Below are 17,555 nucleotides of genomic sequence, written 5' to 3'. Positions count from 1 at the left end.
TATGGAGGTGATTTGGCCAAAGCTCTGTCACACAGACATACTGCAGGTCCAACATCCCCTCCACAGGAACCAGAGCAGATTATTACACGATCTCCACAAATCTTCTCCGCTTCCTGCTTAGACAAGGGAAAAGGGGACAACTGGCCTAGTACATTACACACCTATTCTGTGTCAGAACATATAAATAGTGTGACAAAGACTTACTCCAGACCAGCCACACAACCTTTCTTACAGTACTTGCCTTGGAGTCCACTTAAAAACTAGATGTCTTTTTACTGCAGCAAGGAAATGGATTATCCAGATGTAGGGCAGCATTTACACTTTCTAATTGAAAAGCTGGCAATCTAACTCCACTTGGATGACACCTGCTCATCTCTGCAAAACCAGGTGTTTTAGGCCTCTTAATGAAAAACACTGTCACCCCTATTTAGTGCACTACTTTTGAACAGGGCACTATATAGGGATCAGGGTGCCATTTGGGAGGCACACTCAGAATATATTGTCTCTTTTTAGATCTCACAACTGGTCAGTGAAAATAAAATAAAGAGGCTTCAGTCCATTCTCTGTGCACCCCACACTAAAAAATTATTGTTCACACCTGCATATGACATCACTGCCAGACAAAGCATGACACACACACGGACAGTGGTGCTCCACTTGATTCAGTTCTCCCTTTTTATTATGTGAAATAGTTTTTTTTATATAAACATATAAAACAAATCTTGGAAGATCCATTAAATACAGCACATCTGTACATGGGTTTTTGTACACAGGTTTTCTGCAGAGCTTAGCGTGTTTCTAGATTAACTTCACAAGCATTAGTAGCCTGGCTTTGGAAGAGGGTGGAGGGAGTCACCCAGACAAGAGAAAAAAGTAGAGCAGCAAGAAGGGGGTTATCACACTTTAAAAGGCTTTTTTTTTTCTATCCGACTCTTAAAGTGCCCTTCAAAAATGTATTTCCTCGACTAACAGGAACACTGGGTTCTTTCACAGTTAACAGATTCAGCATTGCGTGCGTAGTTAAGACAAAATGCGTGTTTGTTTGCTTGCATACACCATCTGACTTCCTGCCGAAGAGCCTGTGTGAAACTCAAACATCCAAAGGGTAGGAGAGACTAGGGAACATCGAAGTGTCTTTTTCACTAATTCAGAGACCTAGAAAAGAAGCTTCAGAACATATGGTACATTCCTGTACTGTTCTTTCTCCTACTTCCTTCTGTGTTCCAGTGCCATGCACATACATGAACAAAACTTGGTTGTGCTTCCTAAAGAGAAGTATCATTATACCACATAAGACACACTGTGGTGCTCATGTGTTGAAGGTCATCTCGCTTGGATACGGTCTGCATGCTTGCAGTCATCTAGAGATGAATGAGACATGCTTTTACGACCCTCACTAGCCATGACCCTTGTTCAAAAACAACCAGCCAGTGCCATTCTTGAAGTCTCTAGAAATGTGGGTTCAATTAGAGGCGGGGAGAATTCTTAAATTATTTGTATGCATGAAAGATGCTTAACAATGAATGCCATTTCTTTTTTCCCCCCCTTTTCTTTAGGAACAGCTTACAGGAGAATTGGCGGGGGGAATTAATTGGTAACAAATTTCTTTTGATACCGCCGCAGTTCTCTCTCGCTCTTGTTTTACCAAGTCGTGAGGTAAACAGAACTCTGCAAGACAGACCAGTCATAATGCACACCTAATGAACCTACCCCCCCCCCCAACAACAACAACAACAGACCTCAGGAACAGAGGTGAAGGGCTAAAACATAGAAAATACAAATTAAAACAAAGCATAAATAAATTAGCCAAAAAATTATTGGGAAAACAAGTTCTTTTTTTTCTTTCTTTTTTTTTTTACAAACAAATCTAAGGGCACTTCTAGCATCTAGCTTGAGGGTGCTTCTCTAAAGCTTGTGTCTTTGTCAGCACCAGAGGTAGGTGAAAACACCAAACTCCCGAAAACTGATATTCCGCCATTCCAGTGGAAATCTTGCCAAAACACAAAAAGGGAATTCAAACCCTCAAGAAAAATAACATCTTGGTGAAAACAGAATACTAAGCACTGCCCTTTCAATTCTCCAAGCTCAGGTACGTGGTTCTCTCTCGGTGCAGATCTCAGATTTATACAATAACATAGGCATACACACTTCCCTGGGTGCTTTAACATATACGCAGGTCCCCATACATAGTTTCAACATCACCTATACGGCGAGGTAGTGCATGGAAAGATCAACATAGCGTATCTATGAGTACGAATGGCAGGCAAGAGCAGAGCTTTAACTCCTCTAAGGTCAAGGAGCTGTCATTCCCCCACTGAGAAAAACCCTAAACAATGGCTGTGAGAAGACAACCAACCCACTGAGCAGCCTCTCGCTCTCCCTTCATGTAAGGTCAGAAAATACAAAACAAGGCAACTCGAGACAGACACTCCAGTGCCCCCTCCCTGGAGCTCCATTGAAAACTCTGTCAAGCACTGGTTCTCAACATTGGGTGGGTGGGTGCAATGGTCACAGTAGGAGCCTGGCAGGTAGATACCAGGGGTGCTGGGTCTCCACTCAAGACCTCCTCCCCTCCCTCTCAGGTCTCTCCCCCAGTCCAGGAAAAAAACAGGAGGCACTAGATGTAGTCATCGTCCACAGGTTCGCCCCGTACGTCACAGTAGTGGATGAAGACCACCACCACACGCTGGAAGACCCCATGCCGCGTCTGGCGCCGCTCCGAGATCTCCTCACCGATGGTCTCCATGCAGATGTCTGCAGAGAGCTGGCCCTTCCTCCGCGGGGCGTAGATCGTAGCTGCAGGAGAGACACGGGAGAGGATGGTTGGTACCATAGCAAATGAGTGGAACGGGCTAGAAACCTTTCACCATGGTAATTTGGTAAACTCATGGGTACACTCAAAATAGCTGCCAGTCCACCCATTATGGCATCATTGAATGTGGCTAGCACCTTATGATTGACAAGCAGACTCAAGAGTGCTACCGAGAAGGTACCCATCAGGGAAGTAGGCCCTAAAAGGTGCATTCCATTCTATTCATTTGAATGCCTCAAGAGACAGATCACAGTTCTCATATAACACAACTGACAATGATCCTAGAAATAAGGGAGCAGGTTTGCTAGTCACTGTCGCCAGGTTGAGCACATGTGAATAGCAGGTAGGTAAAGATGGTGACAACTGGACAGGGGAGACGGTCAACTCACTGCTCTCATCATCCTCAAAGTCATAGCGTGCGTAGCTGTTGGGATCAGCTGTCCGTAGGGTACGGAGCCAGGGGAAGTCTGTGATCATGGAGTAGGGCGCTTCATCTACCAGTCCTACAGACAGTAAACACACACACACACACACACGAGAGATGAGCTACATCAGGCAGGGCAGAGTAGCTACCACCCCAAAATTGCAAGGGTAAAGTGAAGAAACAATGTAGGTCTTGAATCATGAAAGCCAGAGGGGGCCAATGAATGAAGCATGGAAAACCACTAGAGCCGGTGTACACTACGCGATTTTGGCCCCGATTTAGCGGTCCCAGACAAGTTTGACATCGGAGACAAAAATCCCCATGTTGTCTACTCGGGGCCGACGCACGTTTAATGCGAGTGGGCCAGAGACGCAATTTTTAGGGCTACCGATCCAGTCTTCGAGCAGTCCCAGACGTCCCGGTATTTTCAAACATGTTTGATTTTATCGGCACAAAATCTGCAACGCTCTGGTAGTGGTAGATATGTAATGACAAGATTTGAAAATGGCGATCAGCAATAGCCAATAAAAGCTCTCCAGAGGAGCAGCCAGTGAGATGACATCACCCAGAATGTGTACTCTCGAGCAGGAGCGATGACTACTACTAGCATGCGTTTACTTGCAAGCGTGAACGTCTGACTGAAAACTTTTATGAGGCTGCTTTGAGCCATCAGCTCGTTCTAGCTATCTTATCACATCCTTGTTTTAGCGAGACAGGGTGGTATCGAGAATCCTCACGACCAAGTAAAGAATCATTTAGTGTGTGACTCCACAGATGGCCTTAATTGGACTGTAGAGATCCCAGTAGACCAGCACTATTCACATGGTTTATTAATAGAAATGATGTAGAATAGAGTGACTAGAGAAGGATGTAGCTTTGCTGTGAAGAGACCGAGACCCAGTCTCAAAGGGTTTTAGACAGCACTTCATCTCACCCTCCAAGGTGTAAATGTCTCGGCCCCAGGGGTAGCTGGGATACTTCTTGATATCCTCTTCCGTCCGTGTAGCTTCGGGGAAGAACTCGTACTTGATGAGTTCCCTGTTGATTAAATGAAAGTGGTTATTCATGTTGGGTTTTTAGATGAAGGAAGGAAATGGGCATTGGTCCTTGATCACCAGCCCAACAGTCTAGTACAGGATGGCTGAATAGGGTCAGGAGATAATCAACAGCGCCACCTGCTGGCCATAGTGAGAATGACACCGGGCCATCTTATTGGAGGAAACAGACTGGCAGCAACCCACTAAATATTACACTATAATATTATACTATAATATTATACTATAATATTATTGGGGCGGCAGGGTAGCCTAGTGGTTAGAGCTGACAAGGTACAAATCTGTCGTTCTGCCCCTGAACAGGCAGTTAACCCACTGTTCCTAGGCTGTCATTGAAAATAAGAATTTGTTCTTAACTGACTTGCCTAGTTAAATAAAAAGGTAAGAAAAACTATTGGAAATTGAAACATCTAACCAAATCCATAAACAGAAAAGAGGGACATTAAAAAAGGTATTATCAAGCAATATCTATGACTCACTGGCTGATGTTGGCGATGGTGTCCATCCAGCTGCGTACTCTGACCTTGTTCCTGACATTAGGAGGGTTGCTGAACTCGTGGATGATGGCGATGTGGTAGGGGTACGGCCCACGGAACAGCTTCCTCTCCAGGGCCAGAGAGTCGATCTAGGACAAGGTCAGAGTAGGACAAGGTTTACAAACCATATCGGCATGTAGCCTAGTGGTTAGAGCGTTGAACTAGTAACCGAAAGGTTGCAAGATCGAATCCCCGAGCTGACAAGCTAAAAAAATCTGTCGTTCTGCCCCTGAACAAGGCAGTTAACCCTCGGCAGTCATTGAAAATAAGACTTTTTTTCTTAACTGACTTGCCTAGTTAAATAACGGTAATGTTTTACAATTTAAACTGGGGATACTTCTGCTAGGATTTAGTCAGAAATCATGCTCACATTTCCCGTGGAAGCCATATGTTTTTAATTCAGTGTAAATTTCATTTGGAAATGAACAGGTTCCAGAGAGGAAGTCTGTGGTTCTGACTGACCTGCTGCATGGGGCGCATGTAGATGATGCGGTTTCTCTCCGGGGGCATGCGGAGGATCTGATCCAGGACCTGCTCCATGTCCAGCTTCTTACACTGGGCGTAGTCAAAGCGGTTCACTATGGGGGCACTCTCCACCTTCAGGTGCTTCAGCACTCTGCAGCGCGTGGCTGGAGGGACACAGAGAGGGGACGGCAGAGGGCCATTTAAAATGGCCAAATGGGGCGATTTGGGATTTAGCCTTCGTATGACAGAACGTCCCACTAATTATGTTCATTATCAAGCCTTGATCATATATCGAGGGAGAATATAGAAGGGAAACCTACCATGAACAAACATCATCTTAGGGCAGTCCTTCAGCACCAGGTCAGTGATGCCACAGTTTGTAAGGGTGATTCCCACTAGGTTTTTGGACTTCAGCGTCAGCACCTGAACGGCAATAGGGAGGGTTAAGCAAAGGAAGGATACTGCATTTAATATAGATTCCTTAATTTTACCATGTATGGCTTCGTTCCAAAATGGCAACCTGGCCTATTTCCTATGTACTGGTAATAAGGTGTCCAATCTATTTCTGTGCCGCTTTGCTCGGGAACAGTGAGTCTCTTCCTAGTATGTGTAGTGGTCCTACCTGTACATGGTCGTCCTCAGTGACCGGGTCGCTGGTGCTGGTGGACTTGTCTGCTGTGCGTTTCCTCTTTACAGTGACCCGAGGCTTGGAATTGGACAACTCTGCATGACAAAACAATAGGAACTATGAGAAACTCATTTTTCACAGGCTTTCCTACACTATCAAAGCCTTGACAATATGGCCTACATTTCAAATGATCAGCCTCACAATACGTTTCATGCTATTACAGAGGGACTGCTTATCCCCTGTCTAACCTGACTCAGACACCAGAGGTACAGATGACAGTCTGCTGCGGGCGCGGGTGACAGGTCGCCTGGGGAAGCCATCTCTTAACCCTCTGGGCTGGGGCTCTACGCTGGCCTCCCTGGAGCTCTGACCCAACATCCTCTCACCACGGTGCCCCTCAGGCACGCCCCTCGCCAGGCTCTCTTCAGCAGGGTCCCTGGCCTCCAGCCCCTCGGCGCCTGCTCCCTCCCCCAGATCCTGCCTCCTCTCTGGGGTCCTGTCCCCTCCTCCTGCCCCTCCAGAGGCTGGGTGGTTGGGCCCACTTCGAGTCCTTCCCTCTGGGATGGGGCGAGCCCTACTGCAGGTGCAGCGAGTCCTGACTGTACCCTCGTCCCCTGCCCGGGCTCTGGACTGTTCCTCCTGGTTAGCAGAGTCTTCTCTCCAGTGGACAGAGCAGACACAGCCCCCCGTGGTACAGCCTGCCCCCCCAGCAGCCCCTGTCCCTGCAGCAGGCTCCTTGGAGTTCTTGTCTTTGTCAGGGACCTCAGTTGCAGCCTTCATGTCAGCTTTGATCTGCTCACTGGTGACCTGGCAACCCTTCTCACAGCTGGGCTCCTGCAGGGGTGGCCCTCGTCGACGCAGGGGCGTCTTCCCTTTATCTGCAACACACAAACACAGCACAGAACTCACAATAATAAAATGTAAATATAAGCCTTAGAAGCCATTTTGAGTTTTATGGCAAGGATAGAAATTTTAATTTTCATTGTCAGCAACCAGGTTCTTATGATCTCTTTTTTGAAAGAGCTGATTTTTGATGTGAGGAGTAGGGATGAGCATTTGAAATGATTTCACCATTCAAATAATAACCTGAAATTCTTTCGAATATCCAGATAATCCAAATAAAACAATTGCTTGATGAATCAGATTGGCGCAATTGCAGAGGAAGGAGATACAGGAAAATAGCAGCCCGCCCGCTGTTGTGGTATTTTTAGCTAACAACAACAGTGAAAGAGAAGTCTGATGCTCGCCATGATAGAACAGATTCTGTTTCAAGACAGTTTTCTGGTAAGTGTTTTGAATTGATCTGTGCCAGGTCTCGTGAAACCTCCCTTAGGTGCGTTTGTCATCGCTAATTGAAGAGGGGAAAATATCATATTTAACTGAGACAACTTTACATTTTTATTTTTTAGGCCTATATTAACAAACCTAAAACTCACAAGTTAAAACAGTTCAGATATTTTGAATAACCGTGCCCATCTCTACATTTTAGAGACTCACTAATGTGTGTGGCTGCCTCCTCAGCAGTGGCAGTTTTGCCAGTGGGCTGCGGTGGTTCAGGAGGATAAGTGGTCAGTTGTTGCTGCTGCTGCTGGGGCTGCCCTGGAGCCTGGGTTCTGGCAGGGCCCTCCTCATCCTCACTGTCCGAGTCGAAAATCACCACTGGAGGTTTCTTCACCACACACTGAACACCACTGGGCCCTATAGGGTGCGGTGGAGAAACACAAAAGAAAAAAAAGAGCGGGGAGCAAGATGGTCTGTTTATCTCTGACTGAGGAGATGAGAAATAGAGAAAATAGTGGAGAGAAAAACAAATAAAATGAGAAAAGTCCGTTCTCATGTGAACTCGCTGAAATATGTGCCACTGTAGTGGAGTTAGTTCTGTCCAGACCTGCTTGCTCCTCGTCTGCGTTGTCTGGCCGAGGGTTGGCAGCAGGCTGACTGGGACCAGGGGGTTCCATCTCATCTGCAGGCCAGGCCTGGACCACGGCCTCTGCCTCGATGTTCTCATCCTGCAACATCCCGTTCACCTCAGGAAGCTCTGGAGGAGAGGAAAAGAAGTAAGGTCATGAGTTTGTAGCGGTACATTACGCAGCTAAGATCCCCCATGTCAGCAATAGTAGCCATGTTGACAATGTCATTACAACTTTAACAAAAATGTAGCAATGTTATAACACTGTCAAGTAGTAATGTTGTAACAATGCGAGCAGCAGGGTACCCTCGGCCCTGTGTTGAGGTTGAGGCACGACAGCTGCACCCTCCTCGTTGTCATTGTTGTGCGGTGGGATGTTGGGTGCATCGTTGTTGTTCTGGTGGTTGTTGTTGTTGTTATTGTCATTGTCATTGTTAGAGTTCTGGTTGCTGACCAGGGCAGAGGAGACCCCTATCCCAGTGCCAGCACTCAGACCCACACGGGCACAGCCCTGAGGGAGAAACAGAGGGAACACACTAAATGTATTGGTTAAAGTGTTATGGAATGTCATGTAATATTTAGCATTTTATGTAACTGCCTTAATGTTGCTGGACCCCAGGAAGTGTAGTAATGGGGATACTTAATAAATACAAAAAAAGATCAAAGACCATCATGACCGATTATTTATTGAGCAGATGGTCAGGGGGCCAGAACATAATTACAAATCATTTGTAGACTGCAAATTGACCACAAGAAGCCCAAACAGATATTTCCTAAAACATAAGAATTTCAAACCTTGTTTACATTTGTATAAACTATCACATACATCTAGTATACCAAACATTAGCAACACCATCCTAATATTGAGTTGCATCCCCTTTTGCCCTGAAAAAAGCCTAAATTCTACAAGGTGTCAAAAGCGTTTCACAGGGATGCTGGCCCATGTTGACTCCGATGCTTCCCACAGTTGTGTCAAGTTGGCTGGATTTGTTTTGGGTGGTGGACCATTCTTGATACACACGGGAAACTGTTGAGCATGACAAACCCAGCAGCGATGCAGTTCTTGACACACTCAAACCGGTGTGCCTGGCACCTACTACCATACCTCGTTCAAAGGCACTTAAATCTTTTGTCTTGCCCATTCACCCTCTGAATGGCACACAGACAATTGAGACATGGATTATGTATAAAGGCCTCGTTAACCTGTCACCTCCCCTTCATCTACACCAATTAAAGTGGATTCACAAGTCACATTAATAAGGGATCATAGCTTTCACTTGGATAGTCAGTCATGGAAAGAGCAAGTGTTCCTAATATTTAGTACACTGTGTATATCGCTTTTATTATGCATGGGAATACTTTGTAACAGATTTCCAAAATTAAATTCACATGGAGCTGATTTGCTGGTGTTCTTAATGTCTTTTATGACCAACAATACAATTAAAATAAATAATGGGAACCCTGACCCGATGAGGTGTTAACATTTTTGTCCAGTCTGGACTAAGCATATAACTTCATATTCAGTCACAATCCCTGTGTTGTTAGATCACATCCAAGGTGGTTAATGTTCTATATCTGGTCCTCTAGTCTATAGCTCTTTTGGTAGCACATGGCTTGCAAAACCAGGATAGTGGGGTTTGATTTCAAACACCCGTATGAAAAAAAAGTTGCACCCCTGTGTAGTAGATTTCGAAATGTTGTTTTGCATCAGCAGTTATCTTGTTAGGTCAGTCACTTAGCCCATGTCAGCTAACATTTTTTACATTATTAAATTAGTTTAGCGGCCAGCTATCTAAACTTGTTATCATGGTCGAATTACTGGCCGGGGGTCCCCATTGATTTTGTTAGTCAGTCTCACATAGATATATTAAAAACTACAAACATTTATGTACACCTTATGGCAAAATGTATAGAATTCCAGTAAATTAGCTGTAAAACTGCTTATTTTCCTCTCCAACCAATGGCAAAATTGCACAAAACTCAAAACTGTCAATTTTCTCTCCGCTGTCATGAGGGGGGCCCAGTGCAGTGGACTTACCTTGGGTGGCTCTCTGAACATCTGGTCCAGGGAGATGAACTCCAGGCTGGGAAGCAGTTCAATGAACTGGCTGAACGACTCCAGCTTGATGGCATGGCAACGCACCAGAGTCAGGTCCACCAAGCGACTCCACCGCGAGTGGTCTGATGACAACACAGACACAGTTCTCAGTGTCCTCTAAGATTTCAATGTTCATGAGCCTGCCCTAGTCATTTAAGTAAAAACCCATAAAATGATCTGGTTCAAAGCTAAGAATGCATACTGCTTCAGACAAGGTATTAAAAAAAGTTTAAAAACAAATAAAAAGACCCTAAAAACCACAAACAGATGATTTGGTCCATTACCTGTAATCCACTTGTGTGGGTTGTGGAGGTGGGGGCAGTTGTATATGACCAGATACTTGATGGAGGAGAACACCTCGTTGACAGCCTTCATCCCGATGTCCGTGATGATACCTGGGTTTTCAATGACGTCAGCCAGGCCATACTTCACTAGCTCAGAGTGACTCATTTTACCTAACCAAGAAAATACATTACAATCAATACATTTTATGTAATAGCATAACCATAACCTACAGTTAAAAGGCTAGACTTTTTATTTTTATGGAGCATTGTCCTACTTAGCTACGTATTTTTTATTTAAATAGTTTCAGAAAGTAGATTATGGGGTACAGTTGTAAAGGGGAGGAAAGTAGAAAAGTGTAAGGAGTGGTATTCATATCCTTTGCCCATAGACAATGTGTTTTGTAGGCAGGTTTCCGCAAGATGGGCAATCTCAAAGTCAAAATTGACTATCTGAAAAGTTCAAGAGAAAAAAATTTTGCTTTTTGGTCTTAATTTAAGGTTAGGCATTAGGGTTAGCAATGTGGTTATGGTTAGGTTTTAAAAAAAAATCTGATTTTAAGACTTTCCAGCTAGTGACCACTCCGCAGAGCGTTTGGCACTTCCTAACGTTTAATCGAACAGTAACTGAATACCGATGCCTGCTTTATATAGCAAGCCATGGCCACATGACTCACTGTCTGTAGGAGTGAACCATTTTTGTGAACGTGGTGGTGTACCTAATACACTGGCCAGTGTATACAACTATAAAATATTATACGTTTTAGATAACAACTTAGGCCTTAACTGACTCACACTGCAATAGGAACTCATCGACGTATCCAAGGTGCAAAGTCTCAAACTGGGGAAATTCCAGCTCAGCCATCTTCAGTGCAGAGAACACCCCGTCTTTGGTTAGGGAAGGCTGGATTCGAACTTCATGTAATCTAGATACACAAATAAAACAAAGCACTAGCTAAATCTCACTATTCATCACGTTTATCCATTTGCTTTACTCAATTAGTGAGTTCTTCGCTTACCTGCGTGCAGCAGTGATGATGAGGTAGCCCAGGTCAACTTCAAGTGCATTCTTACAGGCACCAAATACAATAGTGTGCAAATTGCGAAATCCACCTGGGGCACAAAGGGTAGTAGGTATAGCCATTTCATCTAGCATGTTCATGGAATGCATTTTGATGTGCAACATGTCAAAAAAAGGATCCAGAATAATCCAATATATTTTTGGCTCTAGAGATTCATTTGCCTGCATGTTTATTTATATTTTTGCATATTGGCCTAAACTATGCTTGGGAAATCAAAACACATTAGTGCCTATTTTGAGGGGTGACCTAGCTAGTTAGCTACTGTTTGTACGTTAGCGATGATGGCGGTTGCCTGAAGCATGATTCTATCATGACCAGATTAGCTAAATAATGCAGTTTTATTGACAGTAACGTTACTTGCTCATGTCTAATAGGTCCTTGGAACGTCCAACTGATGTCGCCCCATTTTACTTTCAAATTTTAGTCTTTAAAATTGTCAGAAAAACACCACTTTCACGTACCACACGAGAAAGTGGGAACTCAAAACACATTAGCTAGATTGCTAACTCTAAATATGATTGTTGCTAGAAAGCCCTGGAATTGATCTAACAGTAAATGTATAATGTCCTACAAAAACTTTCCATTGGTTGGCCTACATAGGCTACTTGATGTAATCATCGCAAATGGCGCATCATCTCAATTACATAGTTTGTAAAGTGGTGTTATTTCCTCTATTGACAGTTGAGAAATAATTGTTATGCTCGCAAAGCTGAGACTCCTATTTTTTTTAAACAACAGTAGCGGTAGTTGTTTTAATTGTTTACTGCAATTAGCCTACATTTTCAAAATGTTGCTCAACTGTAAGTATGCTTGCGCTTATCAAAATGCATCTTTCCCTTCACTCCGTGTGCAAAAGGGAGGCGCATGAGTGCGAGCCAGCAGCGAAACAGCAACAGGGCAAATACTTTCATTGCAGGAAGCAGGTTAATGCACATTACTGTTGACGAAATAATGGTTTTAGAACACAAACATCTGCAGGGATGTTGTATAGCCTAATCACTGACATAAGCAAAATTGCGTCGGTAAGAGGAGGGCAATGTCGGTGTCTAATGTTCAACAACAATTAGGCAGTGGCACAATATAATGCAAAAACTGTAATCATGGTCACATTTAAGACATTTTAAGACTCAGGGCCTTTTTCACCCTTTAAAAAAAACTTTATTTAACTAGGCAAGTCAGTTTTAAGAACAAATTCTTATTTTCAATGATGGCCTAGGAACAGTGGGTTAACTGCCTGTTCAGGGGCAGAAAGACCGATTTGTACCTTGTCAGCTCAGGGATTTGAACTTGCAACCTTTCAGGTACTTGGCCAATGCTCTAACCACTAGACTACCCTGCCGCCCCTTTAAATCAGATACGTTAAGGAACCGTGGACACCCTGATACTTATTGGACTGGTTTCCCAGACACAGATTTAGCCTAGTGCTGGACTAAAAATACCTACTATTAAGGTTCCCTATTGACCATGTTTTTAGTCCTTAGTCCTAGTCTTAATCTGGGTCAGGGAAACTGGCCCATTATTGAGCATGACACACACACCCCCAGATGTACCGAATTAAATATAATTATGATGGTCCTTCCTTACCTGACCTCCAGCTGTCCTCCACCACATGCTGGATGAGCCCCCCAAGGAAGGGCACTCTGACCAACTCCAGCTGCTCCAGGTTGCGGGCCGAGGCAAGGCCCGTCACCAGGGGCACGTACTTCAGAGAGTTGGTGGGGCCAGCGCAGTTCCTCATCACAAAGGTCCGCAGGCTGACACACAGGAAGTCTTTGAAGGGCTGGGGCTTGGTGAGGCGAACCCACTTCAGGTACAGGTGTCTTAGCATGGAGACGCACGGGATCTCTGGCACATTCACCCCTGGGATGTAAGAGAGGAGAGTACATCGAGTTAGTACACTGTGGTGAGTGTCATTAGTCTGGTAATTATTCATTATGCCATTGAGCACAACAGAGTTGGCGAAAGCCCACACAGATCTGCTACCAGTCTAGGGTGCCATGACCTAAACAGATTGGGAGATATATGCCTAGTCCTTGATACACTCACCGACAAGATGCAGGGTTTGTATTTTGGCTGCGATTGGGATGGTGAGCTTGTTTTCAGGGGGAATGGGGAACGCCCCGTTGCGGTTGCGGAACTTCCCCAGGATGTGGACCTGAGGCATGTAGTTCCAGATTGCCTCCACCAACTCCAGATGAGACGTCTCCACTCCCTGCAGATAGACAAAGACATCTTAGTGTAGACAAACCTAGCAAAACATTTAGGAGTAATACAGTATCATAGCAATGGTATAACTCAAAATGGATCACATCAATATAAAGATATTTAGGTCAACCTAAAAAGGCTTTCAAGATCACCTCACCTATTTTCTGAATTGAAAAACATGACAGTCACAATTGTTCCTGGCCCGGTCTGTTAGACCCAGACTCACCAGCAGGTTGGGGCAGGCCTGAAGTGCCTCCAGTACTCCTGGGATACTGAAGGCCTCGTATCCCCGGACTCTGCGGCGCTCCAGGTAGCGGGGATGAAGCCCATACAGCTGCTCCAGGTCTGGCATCTTCTTCAGCAGCATGAGGAAACTGCAGTCTGTGAATCCTGCTCCATGGCACCAGGCCAAAACAGTTTCAGAGGGTTAACTAAAGAGTGCATTGACACTTTTTGTAAGCCCACAATCATTCAATATCAGAGTATGTATACATTACCTACAATCTTAGCTGCTTTAGACTTTAAGGTTCATTTACATTTGACAGTGCTTCAAAATCAATGATCAACTATTGTGTACCCTAAAGGATGATATGCATCATCGATATCCTCCTGCTACTTTCCAAACTTGCCATGTACCTCTCTGCCTACCTGAGGGCATGTACTCCCACCAACGGCTAGCACACAGGTCCACCACCTTCACCACCCGCAGGTACAGTGTCACCGCTTCCCGAAGCTTCCGAGAAAGGCACTCCATACACATGATGTCCTGCATGGGCAGATACCTGCATGGAGGGGGGATAAAGGAGGGGATTGTTTACAGCTACCCTATCCTGGTCATTGTGGCAGAGTATCACCTTTGAGGGTCAAAAAAAGGAAAAGTTCAATTGTAAAATAATCAGATTTTGTAAAAGCACATTGAGATTTTCAGTCCAAGCAAGGACCAATGATGACATCACATTGTCATGTCAGAGGGTGAACAGTATCAAATAATGCTTATGTCCCACATCGCACCGTATTCCCTATATAGTGCTCTACTTTTGACCATAGGGGTCCTGGTCAAAGTGAGTGCACTATATAGGGAATGGGGTGCCTTTTGGGGGATACCCCCATTGAATTCTGTTCTTTGACACTCACTGACCGGAATATGTGGCAGAGGACCTCATGGGAGAGTTCATTGATGTAGTCCTTGGGCTCCTCCAGTCTGTAAGGATTGGCAGCTCCCCCACTGGCGAGCTGTGTCTTGGTGGACTTCCGCCTCGGGCCCATCATGTCCAGGGCAGTGAGATATTCACCCAGAGAAGGTAACAAACTCACTCCCTCTCACGCGGGCCCTGTTATTCAGGCATGCACACAAGGACACGCAAACTCTCACTGATGACACTTCTGCAAGAGAACATTTTTTTCCCTCAGTCTGGGATAAAGATGCCGTACTTTGTGGACCAAAAGTGAAAGATACTCAAGTCACCAAGCATTACTTGAACAAAAAGATAGTAATAAGTAAATATGACAACGTTTGCAGACTCAACGATTTACGATGGAGTTGATCAGCGACTAGTGTGGGCTGACTGGAGCACTGACATCACATAAAAGTTTGTATAAACAAACGTGGGCTATTCTTTGGATGCTGAAATACGGAATTTAAGATAAAAAATATATTTGACATCAGAACTACAGTCCACCCACACTAGTCACTACCATCTTAAATCATGGAGTTAAGTTTAGGTGGCTATAGCAGCCTGGTTTCATAGACTAGACGTAACATAGTAAATCTGAGACACTCAAATTAGTATGATGTGTTACATTTGGTATGGTTGGTCGGGGTGGATGGGTGGGCATATAATGTGAAGACTAGCAAGCCAAAGCTTGTGAGTTTAAATCTCATCAAGGACAACTTTAGCAAATTTTCAACTACTTTCCACTTTTTAGCATGCTAGTTAACCCTTCCCCTAACCCTTTTACCTAACTCCTAAACTTAACCCTAAACCCTAGCCTAGCTAACGAAATGGGTGATGGACATCCATAAAATTAATACACACCATATGAAACAAAGATATAACATATCATACTAAATGGAGTGTCTTGGATTTACGTGCCGAATAATACAAAATGCTCCGAGACCAGGTTAGCTATAGAGACCCATGACTGACAAGCTATCTGTCAGGAATTGGCTCAGACTAACTTTTTCATGTCAAATGCTAGCTACATATAGCTCACATACAATAAGCTTTTCACTTAGCCACATGCCATCTATTGAAGAGTTATTGTAGTTTCATAATGAGATCGTCACTACAGCAATACAACTAGCCAATCAGTGAACCAGAATCTGGCCTTACAGGAGATGTTGCATATGGCGATTCTCCTTTATTAAGCCCAGGAAGGTTGTTATTTAATCTGGCTAGTTGAATGGCTGCTTCCTGGGATTAAAGGAGAGTCGCCATATTCAACGTATCATGTAAAGCCAGGTTCTGGTTCAGACAATCAGTAGCTTAACTATTGAGTTCATTCAACAGAGTACCACAGTATGAGTCACAATACCCATAAAAGCTAGAGGTCAAACAGGGAGATAGCTTCAATAATTTTTTCCAATAATTTTTTCCACCATTCACTTCCCCCCATAGGGGATTTTAGAAAAACCTTAAAATAAGTGCTGTTTCTCATGTACATCGCATGACGTTTTGATAACCCTGTAAATATCTCTAGGACAAAGTGACTTATCAATATATTCGCCGACAATTATCCCAAAATTAATTAGCTGCTAATGTGGCTATCACAAAGAACTACAAATGATATCAGGCTCTGGGCAAGACTGCAGAGGCAAAGGTGTTAAGAATCTCTGGATTAACTTTACAATGTTAGCCAAATGTAATAAACGGGCTACATTTATTTAAAATGGACAATTCTGTGAACTGTCATGTGTAAGTTTTAAATTGACACAATACCTGGTAGCAAAGGTGTCCACTAGAGATGACATGCAGGAGCTTGCAGGGATTTGTAGTTTTGCATTTGTCTACTTTGATGCTTATTAGCATTTTAGAATCAGTAAATAAAGCAGGATATACTGACAAAAGTCACCTTGTCCTAGAGAGATTTACATGGTTATCAAAAAGTCATGCCAGGGTAAGCCTACACGAAACACAGCCCTTATTTTAAGTGTTTCTAAAAAAAACTATGGGAAAAATGAATGATGGAAAAACGGTTGGAACCATTTCCCTGTTGGACTACTAGGTTTTATGGGTATTATGACAATCTCCACTGTGGTGCTCTATAGGCTGCTTAACACACCAATTAACACAATAGCCAGGTAGCTAATGCTAACTTAACTAGCTAACAAGCTACTGTGTTCATTACAGTATTTCTGCATAAACTGAAAGCCATAAAAAGCCACCAAGGCTTCCTATTACATGACAGCATTTTAGAAGACTAAATACATCTCCAGCAAATGAACGAAACCCACTAAAAAGTGAGACAATGGACATAAATAACGCAAAGTAACAATTAACAAGCACGGGCCACCCCAAAACACAAACAGTTAGCAATGACTAGCTATTACCAGCTAGCTTTGTAGCATGTTTTGCTAAGCAACATTCACCTTTCAGGCTAGTGAGAATTCACGAAGAGAGGGCTGAGGAACATTTGATTCTTTCCAAGTTCTATACAGGTTCTCGTCAGTTGGCTTGCAAGCAAGTTGACTCTTCTTCGAAGCTTTCAATCGCTCAATACAGGTTGACTCAGACAGCTGGCTGGCTAGCTAACTGGCTGGCTGGCTAACAACATCCCCACCCGACACCCGTGGAAGTAACTTAAAGCCTTTTGCGGCAGTGGCAAGCACTGAAAAACAGTTTTAGTTATCCGGTGGTTCTATCTGAACTAATCCTTGTCTGAGGACTTGGACCGGGCCTCTCTGTCTGTCTCCAGGAGGTCCGATAAACACAGCATATGAAAGATGAACTCGCACCTCGATATCTGCGCTCAGATCAGAGACGTACTTCCGCCATACACGCGTACCTCGATTTCTGCGCTCAGATCAGAGACGTGCTTCCGCCATACAAACGCTCCGCCC

The 17,555-nt window shown here is 44.1% G+C and overlaps 1 protein-coding gene across 4 annotated transcripts; it reads right to left on the bottom strand.

Annotated features, from left to right (window-relative positions):
- Nucleotides 1-646: 646 nt before the first annotated feature.
- On the bottom strand, nucleotides 647-17,466 carry fbxo38 (F-box protein 38). 4 transcript variants are annotated; one of them, XM_035761872.2, is made up of 21 exons: nucleotides 17,085-17,466; nucleotides 14,634-14,878; nucleotides 14,132-14,277; nucleotides 13,722-13,885; nucleotides 13,337-13,502; nucleotides 12,875-13,150; nucleotides 11,228-11,321; nucleotides 11,004-11,134; nucleotides 10,212-10,382; nucleotides 9,868-10,010; nucleotides 8,136-8,340; nucleotides 7,809-7,958; nucleotides 7,418-7,618; nucleotides 6,169-6,798; nucleotides 5,915-6,015; nucleotides 5,613-5,715; nucleotides 5,290-5,456; nucleotides 4,771-4,916; nucleotides 4,171-4,274; nucleotides 3,202-3,315; nucleotides 647-2,796 (listed from the first exon to the last, which is right to left on the bottom strand). In XM_035761872.2, exons 2-21 carry the CDS (start codon nucleotides 14,762-14,764, stop codon nucleotides 2,618-2,620), a joined length of 3,522 nt encoding a protein of 1,173 aa, XP_035617765.1. In that variant the 5' UTR covers nucleotides 14,765-14,878; nucleotides 17,085-17,466; the 3' UTR covers nucleotides 647-2,617. The 4 variants fall into 4 exon arrangements, with proteins under 4 accessions (XP_035617765.1, XP_035617773.1, XP_035617788.1 ...); XM_035761880.2 differs by having other exon boundaries at nucleotides 14,634-14,826; XM_035761895.2 differs by having other exon boundaries at nucleotides 13,722-13,888; nucleotides 14,144-14,277; nucleotides 17,085-17,465.
- Nucleotides 17,467-17,555: the final 89 nt, after the last annotated feature.

This window comes from Oncorhynchus keta, chromosome 4, assembly GCF_023373465.1.
Source record: "Oncorhynchus keta strain PuntledgeMale-10-30-2019 chromosome 4, Oket_V2, whole genome shotgun sequence".
Taxonomy (NCBI): domain Eukaryota; kingdom Metazoa; phylum Chordata; class Actinopteri; order Salmoniformes; family Salmonidae; genus Oncorhynchus; species Oncorhynchus keta.
This window is presented reverse-complemented; position numbering and strand designations above follow the sequence as displayed.

What these genes read in the sequence shown, in the direction of transcription:
- fbxo38 (XM_035761872.2), bottom strand. Translation starts at nt 14,764, where the DNA reads ATGATGGGCCCGAGGCGGAAGTCCACCAAGACACAGCTCGCCAGTGGG. An exon ending in GCCCTCAGGTAGGCAGAGAG is followed by an intron (nt 13,886 to 14,131) that starts GTACATGGCAAG and finishes GCCATGGAGCAG; the next exon opens with GATTCACAGACTGCAGTTTC. An exon ending in ACCTCAACACAGGGCCGAGG is followed by an intron (nt 7,959 to 8,135) that starts GTACCCTGCTGC and finishes CCTCTCCTCCAG; the next exon opens with AGCTTCCTGAGGTGAACGGG.